General features: G+C 44.6%; 3 protein-coding genes and 1 pseudogene across 25 annotated transcripts in view; all 4 read left to right on the forward strand.

The window, feature by feature from the left end:
- Positions 1 to 21,232, forward strand: part of LOC115568600 (protocadherin gamma-C5-like) — a 281,207-nt gene that overhangs the window by 157,603 nt on the left and 102,372 nt on the right. Inside the window, exon 2 of one of the 23 annotated variants that reach the window (XM_030396062.1) lies at positions 165 to 311. The exons of 21 other annotated variants lie outside the window; for them this stretch is intronic. In XM_030396062.1, the coding sequence (XP_030251922.1) occupies positions 165 to 311 (147 nt within the window). Of the gene's footprint in view, positions 1 to 164; positions 312 to 18,102; positions 20,684 to 21,232 lie in introns of those variants that run through there. One more of the 23 variants, XM_030396091.1, reaches the window with a different exon arrangement.
- Positions 4,075 to 7,367, forward strand: LOC115568616 (protocadherin beta-16-like; annotated as a pseudogene).
- LOC115568624 (protocadherin beta-16-like) lies at positions 11,039 to 14,044 on the forward strand. The gene has a single exon (XM_030396123.1). It carries the CDS (start codon positions 11,615 to 11,617, stop codon positions 14,027 to 14,029), a length of 2,415 nt encoding a protein of 804 aa, XP_030251983.1. The 5' UTR covers positions 11,039 to 11,614; the 3' UTR covers positions 14,030 to 14,044.
- On the forward strand, positions 14,322 to 17,369 carry LOC115568626 (protocadherin beta-16-like). The gene has a single exon (XM_030396125.1). It carries the CDS (start codon positions 14,738 to 14,740, stop codon positions 17,144 to 17,146), a length of 2,409 nt encoding a protein of 802 aa, XP_030251985.1. The 5' UTR covers positions 14,322 to 14,737; the 3' UTR covers positions 17,147 to 17,369.

The following is a 21,232-nucleotide window of genomic DNA, read 5'->3' on the forward strand; positions in this document are numbered from 1 at the left end:
CCTGTTTCATCACGTGTTTAGTGGTTATTATATCAGTGAAAATCTACAGATGGAGACAGTCTCGCGTCCTGTATCACTCCAGTCTCCCTGTGATTCCATATTATCCTCCACGTTATTCAGACACTTTGGGGACAGGGACTCTCCCACACGTGTACAACTACGAGGTGTGCAGGACGACTGACTCCAGAAGGAGTGACATTAAATATATGCAGCCGATGAGTCAAAGTTTAGTGAGTGTGGAAGGAGCTGGGACTGATGCACCGCTCGTGGAGAAGCAACTGTCAGGCACCTGTTCTCAAATGTCAACTTTGGTGAGTGACTTATTTAATCATTCGTTCTCTGTTTACTTCTTGTTCTGCTTATAATTTCTCCTGCAGTATTTAAAGTGACTTGCACGAGCACGACCGTCAGTGACGCCATGTCACTGACCATGGTGCTGAAACGGTCGATGGATTCATGTTCATGTTACTTACTTTACGTGTTGTAGTGAAAATGATGCCCTGCATTTCTAAATCAAAACGGCCCATTACTCGGACAAACTATACAATGTCGAAATTAAAAACACAATGACACTAACCGCAGTTTGAAATTTGTGTAGACTTTCCACGGCAAAACAAAAAATCAAACTTTTTTCAAATCTTTTCATACTTTCAAATTATGTCTGTACATTTAACTTCATAACTGTTTTTTTATGAAGGAATGAAAGGCATTCATGAAGTTTGAATATAACATGTAAACTGATCTCCACACTTTGGACATCACAAACATTACCGTGGATGGGCTCTGAGCGCCGCTGTTGATACATCACTGACTAACTGTGTAAAGCAGCAGTGCACTGTTCCACCCCTTTAATGCATTTCACTGTTTTCCTGCTGAGAAAGAAGACGGTCTTCGACGTCTAACGTGTCGCGTTTGTTCGTTGATTTTCTCAGCTGAAAAGTCGTTTCCCTTTTCACTTTGTGGATTTAATGACAGCCAGCTATTGCATTGAAAGCGATCCACTGCGTCTTTTCGTCTGGATTTTATGATGGATTGTTTGTGGATTTCCGCTCGCAGAGGCCGATGGCAAGCGCTGTTTGTCATTCTTTGTCTTCTCAAGCTGAGCTCAGTGAGCGGACAGGCTCGGTACTCCGTACCGGAGGAGCAGGCGGAGGGATCTTTCGTCGGAAACATTGGTAGAGATTGGGTTTGGATGTGGCGAGGACTCATTTCAGGTAAAGCTCGTATTATTACCAAAGGAAGCCGACAGTACGATTGATTTAAACCGAGACAAAGGCACTCTTGTTATTAAAGAGCGGATCGACCGAGAAGAGCTGTGTGGGAAGACGACGCCCTGTAGCTTCAGCTTCGAGGTTATTTTGGAAAATCCGATCCAGCTTTATCGTGTAACAGTGGAGGTCATAGACACATCAACGATAACAGTCCGTCGTTCCCAAAAGACGAGATCAGTTTGAAAATAGTTTGAAAAATGCTGCAGCAGGGACTCGTTTTTTCGCTAGAGAGTGCTGAAGACCCTGATGTTGGAGTTAATGATATTCAAAAATACACACTTAAACATCAGATCATTTTAAATTGGAGGTACAGAGTCAGACTGATGGAGGAACATTTATCGAAATGGTTTTACAAAACCCATTAGACCGAGAGAAAGAGGAGACTCACACACTGGTGCTGCTCGCTTCAGATGGAGGGGAGCCACACAGATCAGGGACGGTGCGTATTCATATCACTGTGCTGGATGCTAACGATAATGCACCAGTGTGTAGCCAGCCTGTTTATAAAGCTGATGTGAAGGAGAACTCTGCTGTAGGATCAGTTGTCACTACTGTCAGTGCAAATGATGCAGATAAAGGACATTATGGTGAAGTAACATATTCTATCGGTCATGTTGCCAAAGAGACAAAACAGCTGTTTGAAGTCAATATCAAGACTGGAGAGATTAAAGTTGCAGGTAAACTGGATTATGAAAAATCTAAACTGTATCAATTGAACGTTAAGGCTAGTGACCACGGTGGATATACTGACACGTGCAAAGTTAATATTCAAATAATTGATGAGAATGACAACGTCCCTACAATTCAGCTCATGTCATTTTCAAACTCGATCTCCGAGGATTCTCCTCCAGGTACAACTATAGCTGTTGTTAACGTTGATGATGAAGACTCTGATGGTAACGGTGTCGTCAAGTGCTCCATTAACTCTGACGTGCCATTTAAAATCGAGTCGTCATTAACAGGATATTACACTATAGTAACAGAGGACTTCTTAGACAGAGAAAGTGTTCCTGAGTATAACATCACCATCACCGTCTCTGACCAAGGCTCTCCTCCTCTGTCGAGCAGTAAAAACATCAACGTTAAAGTGTCTGACGTGAATGACAGCCCGCCAAAGTTTGATCAGTCAGAATATAGTAAGACTGTACCAGAGAACAACTCTCCTGGATTTTCAGTGTTTACTGTCAGTGCTCGTGACGCAGACTGGGGCCAAAACGCTCGAGTGTCTTACTTTCTGCAGGAGAAACAGATTAATGGGGCTGCTGTGTCTTCATTAGTGTCAGTAAATTCAGAAAATGGCGTCATTCTCGCAGTAAGGTCGTTTGATTACGAGCAAATCAAGTGGTTTGAGTTTAACGTGACTGCTCGCGATGCTGGATCCCCTCCTCTGAGCTCAGTGGCTACAGTCAGAATAATCATCCAGGACCAGAACGACAACCCTCCTCAGGTTCTGTACCCGGTCCAGACTGGTGGCTCTCTGGTGGCTGAAATTGTGCCTCGTTCAGCAGATGTGGGCTATCTGGTGACTAAAGTGGTGGCTGTTGATGTGGACTCTGGACAGAATGCCTGGCTCTCCTATAAACTGCAGAAAGCCACAGACCGGGCGCTGTTTGAAGTGGGCTTACAGAATGGAGAAATCCGAACTATCCGCCAGGTGACTGATAAAGATGCTGTGAAACAGAGACTGACTGTTATAGTGGAGGACAACGGGCAGCCCTCTCGTTCAGCTACAGTCATTGTTAACGTGGCGGTGGCGGACAGCTTCCCGGAAGTGCTGTCGGAGTTCACTGACTTTCCTCACGACAAGGAGTACAATGACAACCTGACTTTTTACTTAGTGCTGGCTTTGGCTGTAGTGTCCTTCCTGTTCATCACGTGTTTAGTGGTTATTATATCAGTGAAAATCTACAGATGGAGACAGTCTCGCGTCCTGTATCACTCCAGTCTCCCTGTGATTCCATATTATCCTCCACGTTACTCAGACACTTTGGGGACAGGGACTCTCCCACACGTGTACAACTACGAGGTGTGCAGGACGACTGACTCCAGAAGGAGTGACATTAATATATGCAGCCGATGAGTCAAAGTTTAGTGAGTGTGGAAGGAGCTGAGACTGATGCCACCGCTCGTCGAGAAGCAACTGTCAGGCACCTGTTCTCAGATGTCAACTTTGGTGAGTGACTTATTTAACCATTCGTTCTCTGTTTACTTCTTGTTTTGGTTATCATTTTTCCTGCAGTATTTGAAGTGACGTGCACGAGCCCGACCGTCAGTGACGCCATAGTGTCACTGACCATGGTGCTGAAACGGTCGATGGATTCATGTTCATGTTACTTAATTTACGTCTTGTAGTGAAAATGATCCTCTGCAATTCTCAATCAAAACGCGTCCATTACCCGGACAAACCATACAATGTCGAAATTAAGATACAATCAGACTAACCGCAGTGTGAACTTTATATACACTTTCCAGGGTGAAACAAACCGTATTGACAAGGATGACAAAAGGACCAGAACAATTTCAACTCACTCTTCTTTTCTCTCATTCATTCGCTTTTTCTTTCTTTCAAAACTGCGTTTTTGAATTAAACACTAATCTTGTCATGCTTTCAAATTATATCCGTACATTACACGTCATAACTGTTCTTTTTTATGAAGGAATGAAAGGCATTCATGAAGTTTTAATATAACATGTAAACTGATCTCCACACTGTGCACATCACAAACATTACCGTGGATGGGCTCTGAGCGCCGCTGTTGATACATCACTGACTAACTGTGTAAAGCAGCAGTGCAGTGTTCCACCCCTTTAATGCATTTCACTGTTTTCCTGCTGAGAAAGAAGACGGTCTGGCCGTCTGACGTGTCGCGTTAGTCGTTGATTTTCTCATTGAAAAACTCGTTTCCCTTTTCACTTTGTGGATTTAATGATGCCAGCTTTGCATTGACAGCGATCACTGCGTCTTTTCGTCTGGATTTTTGATGGATTGTTTGTGGATTTCCGCTCGCAGAGGCCGATGGCAAGCGCTGTTTGTCATTCTTTGTCTTCTCAAGCTGAGCTCAGTGAGCGGACAGGCTCGGTACTCCGTACCGGAGGAGCATGCGGAGGGATCTTTCGTCGGAAACATTGGTAGAGATTTGGGTTTGGGATGTGGCGAGGCTCATTTCAGGTAAAGCTCGTATTATTACCAAAGGAAGCCGACAGTACGTTGATTTAAACCGAGACAAAGGCACTCTTGTTATCAAAGAGCGGATCGACCGAGAAGAGCTGTGTGGGAAGACGACGCCCTGTAGCTTCAGCTTCGAGGTCATTTTAGAAAATCCGATCCAGCTTTATCGTGTCACAGTGGAGGTCATAGACATCAACGATAACAGTCCGTCGTTCCCAAAGGATGAGATCAGTTTAAAAATAGTTGAAAATGCTGCAGCAGGGACTCGTTTCTCTTTGATTCGTGCAGACGACCCTGATGTTGGTGTTAACGATATTCAAAAATACACACTTAAACCATCAGACAATTTTAAATTGGAGGTACAGAGTCAACCTGATGGAGGAACGTTTATTGAAATGGTTTTACAAAACCCGTTAGACCGAGAGAAAGAGGAGACTCACACGCTGGTGCTGCTCGCTTCAGATGGAGGGGAGCCACACAGATCAGGGACGGTGCGTATTCATATCACTGTGCTGGATGCTAACGATAATGCACCAGTGTGTAGCCAGCCTGTTTATAAAGCTGATGTGAAGGAGAACTCTGCTGTAGGATCAGTGGTCACTACTGTCAGTGCAAATGATGCAGATAAAGGACATTATGGTGAAGTGACCTATTCTATTCCTCACGTCGCCAAAGATGCAAAGCAGCTGTTTGAAGTAAATGTAAAAACTGGAGAGATTAAAGTTGCAGGTAAACTGGATTATGAGAAGTCCAAAACGTATCAATTAAATATTCAGGCCAGTGACCACGGTGGATATACCGACACGTGCAAAGTCCATATTCAAATAGTTGATGAGAATGACAACGTCCCTATAATTCAGCTCATGTCATTTTCTAACTCAATCTCCGAGAATTCTCCTCCAGGTACAACTATTGCTGTTGTTAACGTAGATGATGAAGACTCTGATGGTAACGGTGTCGTCAAGTGCTCCATTAACTCTGACGTGCCTTTCAAAATCGAGTCTTCATTAACAGGATATTACACTATAGTAACAGAGGACTTCTTAGACAGAGAAAGTGTTCCTGAGTATAACATCACCATCACCGTCTCTGACCAAGGCTCTCCTCCTCTGTCGAGCAGTAAAAACATCAATGTTAAAGTGTCTGACGTGAATGACAGCCCGCCAAAGTTTGATCAGTCAGAATATAGTAAGACTGTACCAGAGAACAACTCTCCTGGATTTTCAGTGTTTACTGTCACTGCTCGTGACGCAGACTGGGGCCAAAACGCTCGAGTTTCTTACTTTCTGCAGGAGAAACAGATTAATGGGGCTGCTGTGTCTTCATTAGTGTCAGTAAATTCAGAAAATGGCGTCATTCACGCAGTGAGGTCGTTTGATTATGAGCAAATCAAGTGGTTTGAGTTTCACGTGACTGCTCGCGATGCTGGATCCCCTCCTCTGAGCTCAGTGGCTACTGTCAGAATAATCATCCAGGACCAGAACGACAACCCTCCTCAGGTTCTGTACCCGGTCCAGACTGGTGGCTCTCTGGTGGCTGAAATGGTGCCTCGTTCAGCAGATGTGGGCTATCTGGTGACTAAAGTGGTGGCTGTTGATGTGGACTCTGGACAGAATGCCTGGCTCTCCTATAAACTGCAGAAAGCCACAGACAGGGCGCTGTTTGAAGTGGGCTTACAGAATGGAGAAATCCGAACTATCCGCCAGGTGACTGATAAAGATGCTGTGAAACAGAGACTGACTGTTATAGTGGAGGACAACGGGCAGCCCTCTCGTTCAGCTACAGTCATCGTTAACGTGGCGGTGGCGGACAGCTTCCCGGAAGTGCTGTCGGAGTTCACTGACTTTCCTCTCGACAAGGAGTACAATGACAACCTGACTTTTTACTTAGTGCTGGCTTTGGCTGTAGTGTCCTTCCTGTTCATCACGTGTTTAGTGGTTATTATATCAGTGAAAATCTACAGATGGAGACAGTCTCGCGTCCTGTATCACTCCAGTCTCCCTGTGATTCCATATTATCCTCCACGTTACTCAGACACTTTGGGGACAGGGACTCTCCCACACGTGTACAACTACGAGGTGTGCAGGACGACTGACTCCAGAAGGAGTGACTGTAAGTTCGGCGGAGCTGGTAGTCAGAACGTGTTGATAATGGACCCCAGTTTCTACAGGGACGATGCAGCGGATGCAGAGTGAGAAGAGCATCCTGGATGAACCAGACTCTCCTCTAGAGGTTGGCTTTGTCTTTTTATAAAGTTCTAGTAATTCAGAATGTTATGTTATTTTTTTTTTCTCCATAAATAGTTGGTGTCAAAACAAAAATGTATCCTTACCAGATAATTACTCTCATAATTTTGTTGATAATGATTTTCACCCTCGTTAAAGTGACGTTTAAATAAGGCATTGTTATTTGCAGCATCAATGATATCAGTACTCAAGTGTTCATCAAAAGTGGACTGATACACATATTTGACAAGAGTCAACTTCTAACACAATTAACATGACATGAACACTCTGACCCTGTTTCATCCGCCCACGCGCACTGACTGGCACAATAGGTACCTTGTCCTTTCTTTTCTTTTATTCATTTTAACTTTGCTAATGCAATCTGATTGAACTTCAGATATACAGAGTCACACTCTAAGAGTCATACGGTCTGTCTTCTTGTGGCCTCTGTCCTTCCTGTCAGTGCCCGTCAGCACCATGGACAGAGCAACATCGTGCCCCTCTCCCTTTTCCAGTCTCTTCCCCGTGTGTTCGTATAGCTGCTTCATTGAGCCTCTGTGTGTGTGTGTGTGTGTGTGTGTGTGTGTGTGTGTGTGTGTGTGTGTGTGTGTTTTACATTTCACTGATATGTACGGCATTTTAACTCTATTGTTTTAGTATTTGACGTGTAAACATTATCATATCTGAACAGACATTTTGATCAGCACCCCTGAAAATCAGGAGTGTCTTTGTAATGTGCAGTTCAGTGAATCCAACTCACAGGGACGCTGTTGACCAGCTGGCTGAGATTTCAGAGCTCATTGCAGCTGTACCTCCCCCATCATTGCCAAATGTTACGGAGGAAGAGAAAAAGGCATTAAAACACACGTTGTGGAAGAGGGAGATGATCGAACACGGAGATACCAGGCGAATCATCAGCATTCTCTGGAGTTTGGATTACTGATTTTTTTATCTGAAACCTTTTCACTGGATACTGGATTTGTTACCATTTTTTTATGGACTGGAGAATGTCAGATAGAACAATGAAACGGCAAGTACGCCTGCTGTTGTTTGTGTCGGTTGTTTCTCTCAGCTCGGTTTTAGGGCAAGTCAGCTACTCTATTCCTGAGGAAATGCCGAAAGGATCCTTGGTCGGCAACATAGCTCAGGATTTAGGTTTGGATGTGAAACGCCTGAAATCAGGGAAGGCTCGTATTTACACCGGGGAAGGTACGGAATACATCGAGCTGAATAAAGAAAGAGGAGTCCTTGTGATGAAAGAGCGGCTAGACAGAGAGGCGCTCTGCGGACAGACGACGCCCTGTGCTCTTGATTTTCAGATAATCTTGGAGAATCCCATGCAGTTTTACAGTATCACTGTCGAGATAACCGACATTAACGACAACTCTCCCGATTTTAAAAAAAGGGAAATGAAATTTGAAATTAGTGAGACGGTTCAGATGGGATCGAAATTTGTCTTAGAAAAGGCGGTTGACGTCGACGTGGTATTAATGGGCTCCGGGGCTATTCGCTAAGTTCAAGTGACACATTCAATTTAATCCCTTATCGGATTGGCAGCAGTAGAAATGTTGAGATGGTTTTAAAGAAGCAGCTTGACCGAGAGAAACAGGACCGCCTGTCTTTAGTGTTGACTGCTTTAGACGCTGGCGACCCGCAGCTCTCTGGAACCATACTGATATCCATAACTGTACTGGATGCTAACGATAATGCACCTGTTTGTACTCAGACAGAGTATAAAACTAATGTGAAGGAAAATTCGTTGCAGGGAGCTGTTCTAACCACTGTGAGCGCATCTGATGCAGATGAAGGTCCGCACGGACACATACAGTATGATATTTCTAATGTTCCAGAGGGCGCACTTGACCTCTTTCATGTGGATCAGGAAAGTGGTGTGGTTACGTTAGTGGGGACACTTGACTATGAGAAATTTCGGCATTATGAAATCGATGTCCAAGCATCAGATGAAGGTGGCAACTCAGATGTTTGTAAAGTCATGATTGAGGTGCTTGACACAAACGACAACCCACCAGCTATTAATATTATGTCAACGTCCTCCACCATATCTGAAGATGTTAAACCAGGCACAGTTCTGACAATGATGAACGTTCAGGATCCAGATTCAGATGAAAATGGCAAAGTCCACTGTCTATTAGATGAAAATACACATTTAAAAATCATGTCAACATCAAATAATTTCTTTACTTTAGTGACAGATGGTGAGTTAGACAGAGAAATCGCGTCACAATATAATGTAACAGTGACCTGCTCTGATGAAGGAGTGCCCTCCCTCTCCAGCAGCGTCACTCTCACCTTACAGATCTCTGACGTGAACGACAACGCGCCTGTCTTTGAGAGGAGCTCATATGAGGCCTACATTGTAGAAAACAACACACCAGGCCTCTCTATATTCACAGTGAGAGCCAGAGACGCTGACTGGAACCAGAATGCTCGTGTTTCTTACATCCTGGAGGACTCCTCTGTTAACGGAGTGCCAGTCTCCTCATATGTGTCCGTCAGTGCTGATAGTGGAGTGATCCATGCAGTGCGCTCTTTTGACTACGAGCAGATCAAAGATTTCCACTTCCGTGTCAAAGCGCAGGATGGAGGCTCTCCTCTACTCAGCAGTAACGTGAGTGTGAAAATAATGATCCAGGACCAGAACGACAACCCTCCTCAGGTTCTGTACCCGGTCCAGACTGGTGGCTCTCTGGTAGCTGAAATGGTGCCTCGTTCAGCAGATGTGGGCTATCTGGTGACTAAAGTGGTGGCTGTTGATGTGGACTCTGGACAGAATGCCTGGCTCTCCTATAAACTGCAGAAAGCCACAGACAGGGCGCTGTTTGAAGTGGGCTTACAGAATGGAGAAATCCGAACTATCCGCCAGGTGACTGATAAAGATGCTGTGAAACAGAGACTGACTGTTATAGTGGAGGACAACGGGCAGCCCTCTCGTTCCGCTACAGTCATTGTTAACGTGGCGGTGGCGGACAGCTTCCCGGAAGTGCTGTCGGAGTTCACTGACTTTCCTCACGACAAGGAGTACAATGACAACCTGACTTTTTACTTAGTGCTGGCTTTGGCTGTAGTGTCCTTCCTGTTCATCACGTGTTTAGTGGTTATTATATCAGTGAAAATCTACAGATGGAGACAGTCTCGCGTCCTGTATCACTCCAGTCTCCCTGTGATTCCATATTATCCTCCACGTTACTCAGACACTTTGGGGACAGGGACTCTCCCACACGTGTACAACTACGAGGTGTGCAGGACGACTGACTCCAGAAGGAGTGACTGTAAGTTCGGCGGAGCTGGTAGTCAGAACGTGTTGATAATGGACCCCAGTTCTACAGGGACGATGCAGCGGATACAGAATGAGAAGAGCATCCTGGACGAACCAGACTCTCCTCTAGAGGTCAGTTGTACAGAAATTATAATTTAACTAATAACATATCCATGTTTTGTAGCAGTTCATGTGGTTCTTTTGGCTTGACCAAATCCCCATGCTTAGTTAAATTTGGAGCGCTTTCATTTCCCCCTTTCATTCGTGCTGGTATATTGACTCTTTTTGAGCATTCCGGTAGTATTTTCTTCCTTTAATATGAACAAACTATTTTCTCAAAGTCTTGATTGTTTCCTTTCTTTCTTTCTTTTCTTTTCTTTTCTTTTCCTTTCTTTTCTTTTCTTTTCTTTTCTTTTCTTTTCTTTTCTTTTCTGTTCTTTTATATTTACTGGTTCATGTTTCAGGAGTCTTATTATCAAAAGCTTATTTGATTTTTTCTTCAGTAAGAAAGTAAGTTTCCGAACGTCATAAGATGGTGTATTTCATACACACATTTCAAATACTTTTTTCTCAATTCAGCACCATGGACAGCGCGCCAGGCTGCCTATTTGAATGCCAGAACGGTTCATTGTTGCAGTGTGAATGTTTGTTACCTAAATGGATGTCCTTCCACACTTTGAATAGTGTACACATGATGTCTTTTTATTTCGTTTCTTTGTCTTCAGTTCACTTCATGTTGGAGAGCAGCAAACTTGTGAGGAATGCTCGCACTTTCTCATACCTTTTTGAGATGTTAGAGTTTATCTTCATGAGTACCGAATATGCAAGATTCAATAGTTGATTGCATCTATCTTTGAATAAAGTGTCCCTCAAAACCTTCATGTTTATTAGGATGACCTCTCATTGATATAGTACTGAGTGATAAATGTAAAGCATAAGATCGATCATTTTGATCACCACTCAGAGACCGAGTTTCAAGACCTCATCTCTCTCTCTCTCTCTCTCTCTCTCTCTCTCTCTCTCTCTCTCTCTCTCTCTCTCTCTCTCTCTCTCTCTCTCTCTCGCTCTCGTTCTCTCTTTCTCTCGCTCTGTATGTGTGTGTGTGTGTGTGTGTTACATAATGTATGATTTTACTACAGCGATACCTTACCTTTACCCATCACTGTTTTCATCTTATTCACCAGCCCTTTTCGTCTTCTTTTTTTATTCCATTATTGAGTTGACCAGTCAGGCTCTGCTCTATTTTCCCAAGAGAACGTTAACATCATACTTTTGACTTTGATATTTGTTGTAGATTTGACTATACTGTTCCACCTGCATCTAGGACCAAACAATATTGAAACCATTGATGACTTTCCATGTTTGATAGTATTCTGTAGTACAGCATTGTGAACTCTTAGGGCCGCTGTTGGCCAGTCTGTGTAAGTTAAGGAGAAGCAATCAGCAGTACCTCCCCCATCATTTCAGATAGAAAACGACAGAAAGACACAGGGATCAGTACAGAATACGACGACCAGAGCTCTAAACGCATATTTGGACGGATACTGTTCTTTTAAATTGATTTTTTAATGACCTAACTCGTGATTATATACAACGGAGGACGTAATAAGGATTATATTCGAAGAGAATATCCTTTTTTTCAGAAGTATCACGGCGTTCATCTTACAGGATCATGACGGACAGAACAATGAAACGGCAAGTGCTGCTGTTTGTCTCGGTTCTCTCTTTTAGCTCAGTGATTGGGCAGGTCAGCTACTCCATCCCAGAGGAAATGTCGAAAGGCTCGTTCGTGGGTGATATTGCGCAAGATTTGGGCCTGGATGTGAAAAGACTGAAATCAGGAAAAGCCCGCATTTATACGGGAGACAGTGCAGAGTATATCGAGCTAAATAAAGAGAGAGGAGTCCTCCTCGTCAAAGAGAGGATGGACAGAGAGTTGATCTGCGCACAGACAGCGCCCTGTGCTTTGCATTTCCAGGTCATTTTAGAGAATCCAATGGAGTTTTATAGCATTACCGTCGAGGTTACAGACATCAATGACAACGCCCCGATTTTTAAAAGAGGTGAAATGAAATTCAGAATAAGTGAGTCAGTTGTTACAGGGACAGTATTTGTGCTTGACCAGGCAGTCGATTTTGATGTTGGTGCCAATGGTCTTCAAAGTTATTTGTTAAAGCCAACCGATAACTTCGTGTTGAGGATGCAAAATCATGCCGACGGAAGCAAGGCTGTAGAAATGGTTTTAGAGAAACCTTTAGATCGAGAAAAGCAGGATCATTTGTCGCTGATATTGACTGCAGTAGACGGTGGTGACCCGCAGCTCTCTGGGACCGTGCAGATAAAAGTAAATGTGCTGGATAGTAATGACAATGCCCCAGTTTTTACGCAGAAAATCTATAAGTCCACCTTAAGAGAAAATTCCCCTGCAGGAACTATTGTGATTACAGTTAGTGCCTCTGACTTAGATGAGGGATCTAATGGAAAGATATCCTACGTTATATTGAATTCTGTTGATGATGCATCTGAATTTTTTGACATAAACAGAGAAACTGGCGAAGTTAGGTTGGTGGGGAGCACTGACTTTGAAAAGAAGCGACAATATCAAATACCTGTCCAGGCCAGTGATGAAGGAGGACTAACCGATTCTAGTAAAGTTATAGTGGAAATCGTTGATACAAATGACAATATACCTGTGATAAATGTCATGTCAAAGTCCAGTGTAATAAAAGAGGACATTCAGCCTGGCACTGTTGTGACGATGATAAACATCCAAGATCCAGATTCCGGTGAGAATGGAAAAGTTCAGTGTTATATCAATGAGAATATTCCATTCACGATGTCCTCAACGTCAAATAATTTCTTTAGTTTGACGACAGATAGTGAGCTGGACAGAGAGAGAGCTTCTGAGTATAACATTAGTGTGACCTGCTCTGATGAAGGAGTGCCCTCCCTCTCCAGCAGCGTCACTATCACCTTACAGATCTCTGACGTGAACGACAACGCGCCTGTCTTTGAGAGGAGCTCATATGAGGCCTACATTGTAGAAAACAACACACCAGGCCTCTTTATATTCACAGTGAGAGCCAGAGACGCTGACTGGAACCAGAATGCTCGTGTTTCTTACATCCTGGAGGACTCCTCTGTTAACGGAGTGCCAGTCTCCTCATATGTGTCCGTCAGTGCTGATAGTGGAGTCATCCATGCAGTGCGCTCTTTTGACTACGAGCAGATCAAAGATTTCCACTTCCGCGTCAAAGCGCAGGATGGAGGCTCTCCTCCACTCAGCAGTAACGTGAGTGTGAAAATAATGATCCAGGACCAGAACGACAACCCTCCTCAGGTTCTGTACCCGGTCCAGACTGGTGGCTCTCTGGTGGCTGAAATGGTGCCTCGTTCAGCAGATGTGGGCTATCTGGTGACTAAAGTGGTGGCTGTTGATGTGGACTCTGGACAGAATGCCTGGCTCTCCTATAAACTGCAGAAAGCCACAGACAGGGCGCTGTTTGAAGTGGGCTTACAGAATGGAGAAATCCGAACTATCCGCCAGGTGACTGATAAAGATGCTGTGAAACAGAGACTGACTGTTATAGTGGAGGACAACGGGCAGCCCTCTCGTTCAGCTACAGTCATTGTTAACGTGGCGGTGGCGGACAGCTTCCCGGAAGTGCTGTCGGAGTTCACTGACTTTCCTCACGACAAGGAGTACAATGACAACCTGACTTTTTACTTAGTGCTGGCTTTGGCTGTAGTGTCCTTCCTGTTCATCACGTGTTTAGTGGTTATTATATCAGTGAAAATCTACAGATGGAGACAGTCTCGCGTCCTGTATCACTCCAGTCTCCCTGTGATTCCATATTATCCTCCACGTTACTCAGACACTTTGGGGACAGGGACTCTCCCACACGTGTACAACTACGAGGTGTGCAGGACGACTGACTCCAGAAGGAGTGACTGTAAGTTCGGCGGAGCTGGTAGTCAGAACGTGTTGATAATGGACCCCAGTTCTACAGGGACGCTGCAGCGGATGCAGAGCGAGAAGAGCATCCTGGATGAACCAGACTCTCCTCTAGAGGTTAGACTGTTTTAAATCTGTTCCAGTGTTTTCTTAATGATACTCCGTGTAAACAATGTCTGTCTCTTCTCTTTATATTGGTTTCATGTTTAGTGTACATTAGGCCAAAAACCCTTTTCAGCTGTGTGTGTGTGTGTGTGTGTGTGTGTGTGTGTGTGTGTGTGTGTGTGTGTATGTGTGTGTGTGTGTGTGTGTGTGTGAGAGAGAGAGAGAGAGAGAGAGAAAGAGAGAGAGAGAGAGAGAGAGAGGTAGCATTACTTGTCCTTTATTTGATAAAATGTTAAAATATTGCGGTGTGATTAAGGGGCTCCACCTCTGCAGTTAAATTGCGCCTCTCTAAGTCGGTCTAAAGGCGCAGCTTTTAGTGTGAAATGGCTGACATATACCTGTTCTACCTGCGCTCCTGGTCTTCAATACTTTCTTCTTTGCTCAGATCTGTGCAGTACTTTAAATTGAACTCGTAGGGCCGCTGTTTGCCAGTCAGTGATAAATGTGGGGCAGGTTTCAGCAGTACCTCCCCGTCGTCTTTTTTTTCTTAAACCAAAGGAAAGCAGGCACGCAGTCGGGACATAACGCTGTGAGCGAGCCGTTATCACCGACACGGACGGCTGCATTTAACTGTAACTCATCGGTCGTTTAAAACTGCTGTACATTCCGAGAAATACATCGGATTTTCTTTCCGACGGACGGGATTTGTGCTTCGTGGGAGTACCGGAAAGAACAATGAGGGGGGAAGTGCTGTTGTTCATCTCAATCCTTTCTCTCACATCGGTGGTCGGGCAGGTCAGCTACTCTATTCCCGAGGAAATGGCTAAAGGGTCTTTAATCGGTAACATCGCACAGGATTTAGGTTTGGACAGAAAACGACTGACATCTGGCAAAGCTCGGATTTTTACAGGAGACAGCGCAGAGTACATCGAGCTGAACAGAGAACGAGGCGTCCTCCTCATCAAGGAGAAAATAGACAGAGAGGCGCTCTGTGGACAGACGACGCCCTGCGCTTTGCATTTTCAGGTTATTTTGGAAAACCCTATGGAATTATACACGGTTGTTGTCGAGATCACAGATATCAATGACAACACCCCAGCTTTTGAAAAATCTGACATGAAATTCAAAATAAGCGAATCTGCTGTAATCGGAGCAAAGTTCATGTTAGAGAGGGCAATAGATGCTGATGTTGGCATGAACAGTCTGCAGAGATACATTCTCACCAAAACCGAGAATTTTGTTCTGAAATTAAAAGAACAGCCCGATGGAGAAAAGATAGTTGAAATGGTTTTACAAAAACCTCTTGACAGAGAAAAACAAGAGGAGATATTTCTGGTGCTAACTGCTGTGGACGGAGGGGAACCAAACCTATCCGGCACAGCACAGATACATGTTACAGTGCTTGATATTAATGACAATGCACCCGTTTTTACAAAGACGGTGTATAAAGCTACAATACCCGAAAACGCTCCTAAAGGTACAGTTATAACCACGGTGAGTGCCTCAGATGCTGATAAAGGATCAAACTCAGAGGTTACGTATTCAATTTCAAACACAGCTGCAGGTGTACGAGACATGTTTGAGATGAATGAAGTAAATGGGGATCTGATTTTGAAAAGTAGTGTGGATTATGAAAAGGCACGATTCTATCAAATACATGTGCAAGCCAGTGATGAAGGAGGGCTGACAGATTCGTGTAAAATTACGGTTGAAGTGATAGACATTAATGATAACAAGCCAGTGATTAATATAATGTCACAGACTAATGTCATTCTCGAAGACTCTAAACCAGCAACAGTTGTTACTATGGTAAATGTTCAGGACTTAGACTCCGGAGATAATGGCAAAGTTCAGTGTGCAATCAATGAAAATATTCCGTTTACACTGAAGCCGACTTCAAGTAATTTCTTTAACCTGATAACAGACAGTGATCTGGACAGAGAGAGAGCCTCTGAGTATAATATCAGTGTGACCTGCTCTGATGAAGGAGTGCCCTCCCTCTCCAGCAGCGTCACTCTCACCTTACAGATCTCTGACGTGAACGACAACGCGCCTGTCTTTGAGAGGAGCTCATATGAGGCCTACATTGTAGAAAACAACACACCAGGCCTCTCTATATTCACAGTGAGAGCCGGAGACGCTGACTGGAACCAGAATGCTCGTGTTTCTTACATCCTGGAGGACTCCTCTGTTAACGGAGTGCCAGTCTCCTCATATGTGTCCGTCAGTGCTGATAGTGGAGTCATCCATGCAGTGCGCTCTTTTGACTACGAGCAGATCAAAGATTTCCACTTCCGCGTCAAAGCGCAGGATGGAGGCTCTCCTCCACTCAGCAGTAACGTGAGTGTGAAAATAATGATCCAGGACCAGAACGACAACCCTCCTCAGGTTCTGTACCCGGTCCAGACTGGTGGCTCTCTGGTGGCTGAAATGGTGCCTCGTTCAGCAGATGTGGGCTATCTGGTGACTAAAGTGGTGGCTGTTGATGTGGACTCTGGACAGAATGCCTGGCTCTCCTATAAACTGCAGAAAGCCACAGACAGGGCGCTGTTTGAAGTGGGCTTACAGAATGGAGAAATCCGAACTATCCGCCAGGTGACTGATAAAGATGCTGTGAAACAGAGACTGACTGTTATAGTGGAGGACAACGGGCAGCCCTCTCGTTCAGCTACAGTCATTGTTAACGTGGCGGTGGCGGACAGCTTCCCGGAAGTGCTGTCGGAGTTCACCGACTTTCCTCACGACAAGGAGTACAATGACAACCTGACTTTTTACTTAGTGCTGGCTTTGGCTGTAGTGTCCTTCCTGTTCATCACGTGTTTAGTGGTTATTATATCAGTGAAAATCTACAGATGGAGACAGTCTCGCGTCCTGTATCACTCCAGTCTCCCTGTGATTCCATATTATCCTCCACGTTACTCAGAAACTTTGGGGACAGGGACTCTCCCACACGTGTACAACTACGAGGTGTGCAGGACGACTGACTCCAGAAGGAGTGACTGTAAGTTCGGCGGAGCTGGTAGTCAGAACGTGTTGATAATGGACCCCAGTTCTACAGGGACGATGCAGCGGATGCAGAGTGAGAAGAGCATCCTGGACGAACCAGACTCTCCTCTAGAGGTTAGTTTTCCACAAGATACATAGTTGTTACATCCACTAATTGTCCAGGCCCAAATGCAGTACGTTGCCACATTGAGATTAGCTTGTTGGGAACCATTTTGTACTACATTTTTGCGGTGATCGATCCTTATTCAGCACCATGGACAGCGCTCACATGAGTTTTGTTACTTATTTCCCATTTTAAGGACTAGAAAAATCTGCCATTTCATCTTTTCTTCCTCTGTATGCTCCCCCCCTCTCTCTCTGTCTCTCTCTGTCTCTCTCTCTCCTCTCTCTCTCTCCCCTCTCTCTGTCTCTGTCTCTCTCTCTACACCCCCTCTCTCTCTGTCTCTCTCTCTCCCTCTCTCCCTCTCTCTCCCCTCTCTCTCTTTCTCTCTCTCTCTCTCTCTCTCTCTCTCTCTCCCTCTCTCTTTCTCTCTCTCTTCCTGTGTGCACGTGAATCTGTGTGTGTGTCATTTAAAAGCCCCTCTGTCTTCTGCAATTTGAATAATTAGTTGATGTGCACATATGTAAAGACTGTCAAAAAAGAATCATACGGTTAAATAGTGTATATTTTATCATTCAGCACCATGGACAGAGCAAACGAAAGCTGTGTCTCTGCGCTTCACTGAATAGGCTGCAGTAACTTGGAAAATCATTTACACTTTGTCCTTTTTGTGCTCTTTGACTCTGTGATATGTGTAGCTGCCTGGGTGATAATATTATTACTCCATATTTCACTTTTTATTATCCGTTGCTTTGGTCGTGCTTGTCATTATATGTAATGCAAACAGATATGAGTGGTGATGTTCAAATAAGTGTTCAGTTCAGCAGATTTGTCTGATGTCTTTCTCGCCTTGCTTTAAAATCCCTTCAAGATGGTTTACCACAGTAATCTGCCATGTAGTTCAGTCCATTGAACAGATAGGGACGCTGTTGGCCATCGAGTTGCTGTAGAAGCATTCGTTGCAGTACCTCCCCTAGACCTCAACATATCACACTGGGAAATAGAGAGGGGCAGAGTTAACAGTCGGGACTGCCATGAGCCAGGACGACACGATAGGATTCCTTTGTTCGACCATTTAGGAATAAGTGGCATCTTTCAGACCAAATACGTGTACCTGCGAGTCAAAATCGAAGCCTGGGGTGGAGAAACAAAGGATTTTCTGGGTTTTTTTCTTCACAGACGTGTCGACGGGAACGATGGGATGGCAAGTGCTGTTGTTTTTCTCGGTGCTCTCTCTCGGTGTAGCGCAGGGGCAGGTCAGCTACTCCATCCCGGAGGAAATGGCAAAGGGGGCTTTAATAGGCAATGTAGCCCAGGATTTAGGCTTAAGCGTGGAAAGACTGAAGTCCGGCAAAGCTCGTATCTATAGTGGTAACAGCGAGGAACATATCGAGCTGAAGAGAGAGAGGGGGGTCCTGGTGATTAAAGATAAAATAGACAGAGAGTCTCTGTGCGGTCAAACAATGCCCTGCGCACTCCATTTCCAGATGATCCTGGAAAACCCGATGGAGTTTTACACGGTAACTGTCGAAATTACCGATATAAATGACAATCCTCCCACATTTGACAGAGGTGAGATGAAATATGACATCACCGAATCAGCTCTTACAGGAGCTCGATTCGTGTTAGAGAAAGCCATAGACGATGATGTTGGTGTAAACGGCTTGAGCAGCTACGCCCTAAAACCCAGTGATCATTTCGTTTTGAAAACCGTCAGCCGGGGAGACGGGACTAAACATGTCGAGATGGTTTTACAGAAACCATTAGACCGAGAGAATCAAGAGCATATGTCATTAATACTAACTGCTCTGGATGGCGGAGAACCACAGCTCTCGGGAACAATGCAGATTACCATAACTGTGTTAGACGTCAACGACAACGCGCCTGTGTGTTCAAAACCGGAGTATAAGGCAAGTGTTACCGAAAACGCTCCTGTTGGCACTGTAATCACTACTGTAAGGGCTACAGATATGGATAAAGGTAATAACGGCAAAGTAACATACATGATTCCAAAATCTGGAGCAGCGGGTCTCTTCAAAATCGATGCCAATGACGGAATATTGACTTTAAGTGGAAATGTAGATTATGAAAAAAGGAGACTGTATGAGATTGATGTTCAGGTGTCAGATCAGGGAGGATTATCCGACTCGTGTAAGGTAATCGTAGACGTGACAGACACTAATGATAACCCTCCTTCTATTAACATCATGTCAAAGTTAAACACAGTATCAGAGAACATGAAACAGGGGACAGTTGTGACAATGCTGAATATACAAGATCCGGACTCTAATGAAAATGGCAAAGTCATGTGTGTTTTAAACGAAAATATTCCTTTTGCCATTAAATCGACGACAAATAATTTCTTTACCGTTGTGACAGACAGTGACTTAGACAGAGAGAGAGCCTCTGAGTATAACATTAGTGTGACCTGCTCTGATGAAGGAGTGCCCTCCCTCTCCAGCAGCGTCACTCTCACCTTACAGATCTCTGACGTGAACGACAACGCGCCTGTCTTTGAGAGGAGCTCATATGAGGCCTACATTGTAGAAAACAACACACCAGGCCTCTCTATATTCACAGTGAGAGCCGGAGACGCTGACTGGAACCAGAATGCTCGTGTTTCTTACATCCTGGAGGACTCCTCTGTTAACGGAGTGCCAGTCTCCTCATATGTGTCCGTCAGTGCTGATAGTGGAGTCATCCATGCAGTGCGCTCTTTTGACTACGAGCAGATCAAAGATTTCCACTTCCGCGTCAAAGCGCAGGATGGAGGCTCTCCTCCACTCAGCAGTAACGTGAGTGTGAAAATAATGATCCAGGACCAGAACGACAACCCTCCTCAGGTTCTGTACCCGGTCCAGACTGGTGGCTCTCTGGTGGCTGAAATGGTGCCTCGTTCAGCAGATGTGGGCTATCTGGTGACTAAAGTGGTGGCTGTTGATGTGGACTCTGGACAGAATGCCTGGCTCTCCTATAAACTGCAGAAAGCCACAGACAGGGCGCTGTTTGAAGTGGGCTTACAGAATGGAGAAATCCGAACTATCCGCCAGGTGACTGATAAAGATGCTGTGAAACAGAGACTGACTGTTATAGTGGAGGACAACGGGCAGCCCTCTCGTTCAGCTACAGTCATTGTTAACGTGGCGGTGGCGGACAGCTTCCCGGAAGTGCTGTCGGAGTTCACCGACTTTCCTCACGACAAGGAGTACAATGACAACCTGACTTTTTACTTAGTGCTGGCTTTGGCTGTAGTGTCCTTCCTGTTCATCACGTGTTTAGTGGTTATTATATTAGTGAAAATCTACAGATGGAGACAGTCTCGCGTCCTGTATCACTCCAGTCTCCCTGTGATTCCATATTATCCTCCACGTTACTCAGACACTTTGGGGACAGGGACTCTCCCACACGTGTACAACTACGAGGTGTGCAGGACGACTGACTCCAGAAGGAGTGACTGTAAGTTCGGCGGAGCTGGTAGTCAGAACGTGTTGATAATAGACCCCAGTTCTACAGGGACGATGCAGCGGATACAGAGCGAGAAGAGCATCCTGGATGAACCAGATTCTCCTCTAGAGGTGGGTTAAATAATGCAATTCCGTGTCTTTACTTTCATTTGTCTTTCAGTGTGTAGTTACATCGATCGTGGACTCATCCACGCTGTTTCATAGTTTTCAGTACCATGGACAGCATCTCATTGTTTGCATTCTCATTCACTGATGGGCTCTTCTAGTTCACATGTACGTTACTTCTTCTTGGATGTGTATTGTTCAAAAACGGACTGAGGTCACACTGCTTTGACCTTTTTTTTTATAGTCCCTTTCTGGCTTTCAATGGCAACTAATAACATGCCATAATGAGCGCTTTATATGGTTTTCAACATGCAGCCCATTTCTATTCATAATTATATATTTGGATGGACACTGAGTGTTGGTATATGATTGTATATCCAAATTGTTGATATATTGTTACTTTCAAAAACCAGCGACGTTTTAATGTGTATGTTAACATTGGTACATGCATAACTGTATCTCCATGAGAGTTCTTGTGATTGTCAATAGTGGTGGACGTTTATAAGACTTTCATTATTTCATCACCTCGGACAGCGAATTTCTGGACTCAGATTT

Source organism: Sparus aurata, chromosome 18 (genome assembly GCF_900880675.1).
Source record: "Sparus aurata chromosome 18, fSpaAur1.1, whole genome shotgun sequence".
In the NCBI taxonomy this organism is placed as follows: domain Eukaryota; kingdom Metazoa; phylum Chordata; class Actinopteri; order Spariformes; family Sparidae; genus Sparus; species Sparus aurata.

Coding starts and splice junctions, on each gene's coding strand:
- LOC115568624 (XM_030396123.1), top strand. CDS start 11,615: ATGACGGACAGAACAATGAAACGGCAAGTGCTGCTGTTTGTCTCGGTT.
- LOC115568626 (XM_030396125.1), top strand. CDS start 14,738: ATGAGGGGGGAAGTGCTGTTGTTCATCTCAATCCTTTCTCTCACATCG.